General features: G+C 47.7%; 1 protein-coding gene across 2 annotated transcripts in view; it reads left to right on the top strand.

Annotated features, from left to right (window-relative positions):
- Nucleotides 1-968: 968 nt before the first annotated feature.
- The window catches only part of Nrbf2 (nuclear receptor binding factor 2), a 19,541-nt gene continuing 13,838 nt past the window's right edge, over nt 969-6,671 (top strand). For both annotated transcript variants that reach the window (XM_021205364.2, XM_021205365.2), the window contains exon 1: nt 969-1,159. In XM_021205364.2, coding sequence (XP_021061023.1) covers nt 1,130-1,159 — 30 coding nt within the window. In that variant the 5' untranslated portion in view covers nt 969-1,129. The remainder of the gene's footprint in view (nt 1,160-6,671) is intronic.

The following is a 6,671-nucleotide window of genomic DNA, read 5'->3' as shown; positions in this document are numbered from 1 at the left end:
TTCGAGACAGGGTTTCTCTGTGTAGCCCTGGCTGTCCTGGAACTCACTTTGTAGACCAGGCTGGCCTCGAACTCAGAAATCCGCCTGCCTCTACCTCCCAAGTGCTGGGATTAAAGGCGTGCGCCACCACGCCCGGCATATTACAAATTCTTAAAGGTACATTCATGTGGTTCTTTGAAATTTTTTCATTACAGAATTTGGTACTGTAAAACCTCCAGGTAAGCCCTGTTTCCTTCACACAGTATCTTGGTTGTTCTCTCAGCTCGTCTCCACCTCCCTTTCTCTATAAACCATATCTACTTGTCAGTGGATTCGGGAACAGAAAGACCTTAGCACAGTGATTTAGTACATAGTTGTTGAAGAACGGTTATACTTGGTGGCTCGTAATCCTTCTTACTTTAGAATTAGTTTGCGACCCTGGGGTCACTTATCTCGGTCAAATCCCCTCGGTGGAGTATGGTGGCACCTGCTCATATGCTCGACACAAGACTGCCACATGTTCAAGATCTGGGCCACAAACAGACTCTTTGCCAAAAGGCAAAAAAAGATGGAAACCTCCTGTAAGGGTATTAACTTGGCTCCAATTTGCTTTTTAAAAAAAGTCAACGGAGATAGAACAGAATCGGGGAAGGAGGAGTGGAGGTGCAAAGAGACGACCTGAGAAAGCCTTCGGGAAGGAGGAAGGGTCAATGGGAAGGAGGAAGGGTCAAGCGTGCAGAGTGACCTTATTAACCAATCAGGCAGACCCGGCTCCTCACGTGACTGCAGCCGCCGCGGAGGTCTAGCAGAGCTACCTCCCGCGAGGAGGGGGGGCTCCTGTCACTTAGCTGCTGTCCCGCCCCTAGCCCCGCCCCCGCCCCGCCCCCACGCTCTCACCCTAGCCGCGCCCCCCCTCCCTCCCGCCGGCGCGTGGCGACGTCAGGACGCCGCGCGCGGCGACGCCGGGGGACGGCCCCGCGACGCGACGTCGGAGGCGGAAGTGGCGCGGCCGTCGCTCTTAGGCTCTCACTGCCGGCTCCGGGTTCTGCGAGGAGCCTCCTGCCAGCCGCCCCGTCTCCCTGCCCTCGCTGCCCCTCCATGTGCCCGGGCGCCGCCGCTCCGCCTCGGGCCGCTGCTCACCCCGGGGTCTATGGAAGTGATGGAAGGACCCCTCAACCTTGTGAGTGGTCGCGGGCTGAGTCGGGGACGGGTAGGCTGCGGGGGAGCGCGGGTTGAGGGGGGCAAGCCGGACTGAAGGGGGAGCCGCGAGCTCACGGGGGACCCGGACCCCCGGGGCCCAGGCCTCTCCCTTGGGGCCCGTGGCATCTGCCCTGCTGGGACCGCGTCCCAGCGCCACGTAGCCGCCGCCTGCAGGCCGCGGGCAGAGTCGGGGTGTCCGGGCCGCGCCTCGCACACCGCACCCCACCTCCCCTGCTGCCCTCGCAGCTGGGCCAGCGAAGACCCCTCTGAAACAGCTGGATCGGAACCCCAGTCCACGCCCCGCAGCCCGGTGCCTTTACTTTAAGGCTCTCGAAAGTACCAGACGTTTTTGCCTTTCTCAGAAAACACACACAACACACTCACCGTCCCAAGCAACCCCACAAACCCCCCCACACCTCCCACAGTTCTAAGAGTGGTCTCAGCACATCTTCGGGTTTCCTGGGAAAAGGTTCGTGAAATTCAGATGCAGACGTCTGGTTTCTTAGCGTTGCGGAGTCAAACTTCGCAAGTCCCAAGTCTGTAGGTGGTTTGCGATGATGCGGTGGGCTTGGGAGCAGGACCGGGGAAGGATTGATTGCTTCCTTTGGAACTCTGCCCTCCCTCCCGGCTTGGAAGAGCCTGGTCCGTGCTGTGCAGAGAAGCCAGAGTCTGTGGTTTCAGACTGGATTTCTGGAGCCAGACTCCTGAATTTGAACTCGGGCTTAGTCACCTAATAGCCTCGAGAGACCATGAACAAAAAATTTCATTTCATTCCCCCCCCCCCCACGTTCGTTGTGAGGATTAAAGGACAGATAAGAGGCACGTGGATCTGTGCTTTATGGATGGAACACTGGAAGAGTTAGTTGCTCCAGTAATGAGACCATAAGCCCCTGTCACTTAATGAGATTTGGGATTGTTGAGCTTCAACGCTGGAGAGTAAACATCTAAAGCCATGGTTCCATCCCTGGCACCGGGATAGCAACTCCAAAGAATCTACCCAGGAGTAATTTAGGCCCTGCGTCCGTTTCTAAGTGGATTACACTTAAGGCTAATGAGGCTACTTTGGTGAGGTTTTGGGAGCTAGGGAAATACCTCGCACCTCTCTTGTTTGTAAGAGAATTTGTGTGGTCAACCATAGTTTGTAGTGAAGTATGGTTGGCTCACCAGGGAAACTCCACAGGAATATTATTAGTTGTAGCCAGCTGTTTACCGAGTGCTTCAAAGTTCAAGTGTCCTTGCCGAACGATCACTGGCCAGCTTCACTTGATTTGGCAGCAGGGTGTCGCCTAACCCTGGCTACCTGCTCCACAAGCGGATGAGAATACTGAAACTGGGCTCCGTGGAAGTGGGGGCACCAAACCCTCAGTCTGGTGGCAATGGTCCTTTTATTTAGCGACTGTGTGTTTGAGCCATGCTAGCTCCAAGCTCCCTGTCGCCTAGGCTGGTCATGAGCTTCAACTTACTAAATGCTGGGATTCCAGGCCCTGCTGAGGTTTTCTGTCTTAAATAGGTAAATTAGGAGGCTAGCACAATTCCATTTTCCGGTCCTAAAATTTACGTGACAAATTTCAGAAATGTGGCAGTTTGAATTTTTAAGCCATTTGAGATGTGAAGATTTCTGATTTTCATCCGAGCTAAGCATTGAAAGGTAACAGGATGTTTACTTGAATGATTTAAGTGCACCTCGGAGCAGCATTGGTAAGCTTCTGTTAAGAGGCACTAGAGGCTAGCGTTTGTCTGTGTGTGGTTCATTTCTGTCAAGACAACCTGGGAGTGTCATTTCCCTCCACCGTGTGGGCTTGGAGATTGAACTCATGTAACCAGGGCGAGGGTGAGTGTCTCTTGCCTGAGCCCTAGACTAAAGTTTTTTGAAGTTTTGTTTTATTTTGTTTCTGAATGTCGGTGAGTACACCACAGTCTTGTCTTCACCAACATAAAAAAGTAGCCCTAAATTCTGTGACTTAATGGAAATTCTCATAAGCCATACAAGTTTGTCATGGGAATGTACTCTAAATGCATAATATAGAACTTCACTTCAGTACATGGGTTTAGAATCCGTGTCCTCAGAGCATCCTTGGGACTTAGTACAGGTGTGTGTGAGGTTTGCTGGTGAACAGGCCCAAGCTGCGGGGAATTAAATAATTGCTCTGGTCAGTCCCTTAAATACCCTGCATTCCAGCTCATCATCACCTGCTTCTAACAATGCTTTCATATTAATGCACTTGTGGTTTTCATTTCTGTGTGCTCTTTAGAGTGGACTCTATGTCACTGTGCCTCTTATTGTTAGGGTTATAGCAAGACTAAGTCCCTCACAATGAATTTTCAGGACATTGAAGAGAGTAGCTGGAATACACACTGCATTTTAATATGTAGCTATTACAAATGTTCTAGCTTTCTAATTTTTAGAGTTGGTCAAGAGAAATTATACTTCCTTTGAGGGGAAATAGTCTTTCAATTCTAAATAAATTGGTTCTGTCCATTTTTTTCCTTTGTGTTATTTGCTTGTTTGAGGCAGGTTCTTAAGAACAGCCTTCAGTGTGGAGTTCAGGCTTCAAACTTGTGATCCTCCTGCCTCAGTTTCCTGAGTGTTGTGATGACTAGCCTGTACACCACACCCAATGTTAATATGGAAACATTGTAACTTATAAAATCTCTTAGTGTGTGTTAGGTATTTCTTTCCATGCATTTAATTGTTGGCATTCAGTTGGTAGCAAATAAACGTCACAAGTTCTGTGAGGTAATTTCTAGCACTGGCAGCGTGGGCGGTGATGTCAGGGGTAGCGTGCGTGACTGTTGTTCATGCTGTGCTTGCCTGGACTGCTGCAGGCAGTGCCCACGTGACCTCATAACCACACTTGTTTTGTTTTTTCCTGTGTTCATCCTCCAAGTGCTCCTCTTTTCTCTCTGTCCACTTATGAGTGCTGGGAGTGTGGAACGTTAAATGACAGCTCCCCTCTGCAGTGTTCAGTTCTTATCTTGCCTGAAGTGGTTAACGCTCTCAAGCCTCTCAGCCAAGAAAAAAAGGTTCATATCATGGGCCAAGGTGTGGTCTCTATGTACCTAAAGTCTCCTAAACATCTCACGCTAGTCACACTGGGATCCAGACCTTTAAAGACAGAAAGACACCATTTCACTACTTTGTTGTTGTTGTTGTTGATGATGATGGCCTGGAAATAATGGAAGGGAAGGAAGTCCTGTGCCATCTTCGGGGCTGGGTTTACTGGGAAGCACCAGGGGGTTAGGGAGCATGGGGGATGGTAATGGAGTGCTAAATTGTAGCCAACAGTTGATAGATGGTAGGGCTTCATTATTAATCTTTCCTTAATAGTGACATGAGCTACCAGTTTTATAGATTATGACATAGAAATGCAGAATAAATCGATAGTGGGGTTTAAAAGGCAGAATCTAAAATAGATCATTGAGCTTTGTATTAGGACATTATTTACCCATCTGCTTTACCCACACTGAGAAGTCCTTACAGATTGATAGCAATTGGCTTTGTGTGTGGAACTGTCAAAGTGCTGTACAATGGAAGAACCTCTTGGGCTTCTGCAGAAACATAGGGCCTCTCACATTACACCTAAAATAAAGCAAAATTAATAACGTTTGCTATATACGAGGTGCTGTAATACTTAATGTTGGATGATTTTTTTAAAAATACATATGTGAGTGTTTGCCTTCATGTATGTTTGTGTACCACATATGAGCCTAGAGCCTTGGGCCAGAAGAGTTGGGTTCTATGGAAGTGGAGTTTGAGACCTTACATCATCTGGGTGCTGGGAATCAGACTCAGGAATCAAACAAGAGTTGCTAGTGCTCTTACTGCTTAGCCTTCAGTCCAGCCTCTGGATTTTTAATACCATCAAAATTCACCAGATTGATTTCATAACTCATCCTGTAATTTGAAAGGTCCTATAGTAGATTCTCACCATCTAACAGCAGATGGTGACAGTTTCCAAAAAAAGAAAAAGAAAAACAAGCTAAACTAGAACCTGATGGAAGGGAAAAGGTTATAACAAAGCAGCACAAGGGGACAGTGTTGGTCTTCAGAGTAGGGGTGAGTGAGGTCCTCACAGTCGCCGCTTGAGCGGTCACCTTACATTTAACTCATGTATTGATCACAGGTGATTCAATGCATGTGTTTGCAGATACCGCTTGATACTTGTTTGTGGGAGCTCTGGTGGACTGATTGGGACATGGGGACAATATGTCTCCTTTGGTTCCAACCAATGACCATACAAGTCAGGAGTATAGTAGATATTCTCTGCCTTCTTTCTAATATTTGGAATGTTGTTCTTTCTTTTCCTTTGACATAGCACTCCAGGTCATAGATATTAATAGATTGAAAGATATAGGAGATAGTATCATTTAACTTGGAGATTTATTTTATTTATTTATTTTTTTGATGGTGGTGGTGTTGATGGTGGTGGTGATGGTGGTGGTGATGGGGGTGGGGGTGGGGGTGGGGGTGGGGGTGTTTCTTCATCCTGAAACCCGCTATGTAGACCAGACTGGCCGTCAGGTGACAGAGCTCTGCCTGCCTCTGCCTTCTGAATGCTGGTACCACTGTGCTAAGAAAGGAAGCCTTGAAGTTAGGTTTTAAAGAGCACCCCGGAGAAGCAGCAAAGTCCTTCTTGACCGTAAATTCATTCACTAGGCACCCTAATTGTAGTAGCTCTGTAGTTTTGTTGGTTTTAGATGATGGGAGTCCACTTGTCTTAGTGTAAGCCAAGAGTTATTGGACGGGCAGGAAGAACAGTGGTACAGGGTCTGGGAGCATGTGAGGCATCTCCTTTGATAGACTCGGAACTGTTTCAGCCTTGTGTTTTCTGCCTGGCTGCTCTCAAACGTCCTGTAGTTAGAACCACTTGATGCTATGTTATACTTGCTTTCTGATTCCTGTTGTTGGGATAAGTATTTAATCCCAAATCTGGGGTTTCTATCTTGCCTTTTACCACTTCATTTCCAGATAAAAGACACACATAACCTTTATATTTATAATAAGCCTTAATCAGCACAAGAGCAGGGCAGTCCTACTCTCTATGGTATTGGAATCTACTTTCCTATCAATAACCCAGCGTTATTACTTACTATGCTTCATCTGTGCTGCTCTTAACTCCAATAATTCAATTGGCTAGCCGTCAGGACCATATTTTCTTGACTCCTAACCCATGGTGTCTTTCTCCTCTCTCTTCACCTCTTTCTCCCTCCCTTTCTGGTCCCTTCAGGGAACACCGATTACTACCTGTCTCAACTCTGCCTAGCTATAGACTGTAGGCATCTTTATTTACCAATCGTAAATAACTTGGGGGGTGGGGTAAGGTCACATTGGGTCACTTGAGTCTGTGTGGAAGGTCTCTGGGCAACCAGGCCTTGGCGCTCCCACCCCCCTGCACTTAGCATTACATACAGTACATAGCATTACATACAGTACATAGCATTACATACAGTACATAGCATTACATACAGTACATAGCATTACATACAGTACA

Source organism: Mus pahari, chromosome 9 (genome assembly GCF_900095145.1).
Source record: "Mus pahari chromosome 9, PAHARI_EIJ_v1.1, whole genome shotgun sequence".
NCBI lineage: Eukaryota > Metazoa > Chordata > Mammalia > Rodentia > Muridae > Mus > Mus pahari.
The sequence above is the reverse complement of the archived record's forward strand: the minus strand, read 5'-3'. Positions and strand labels throughout refer to the sequence as shown.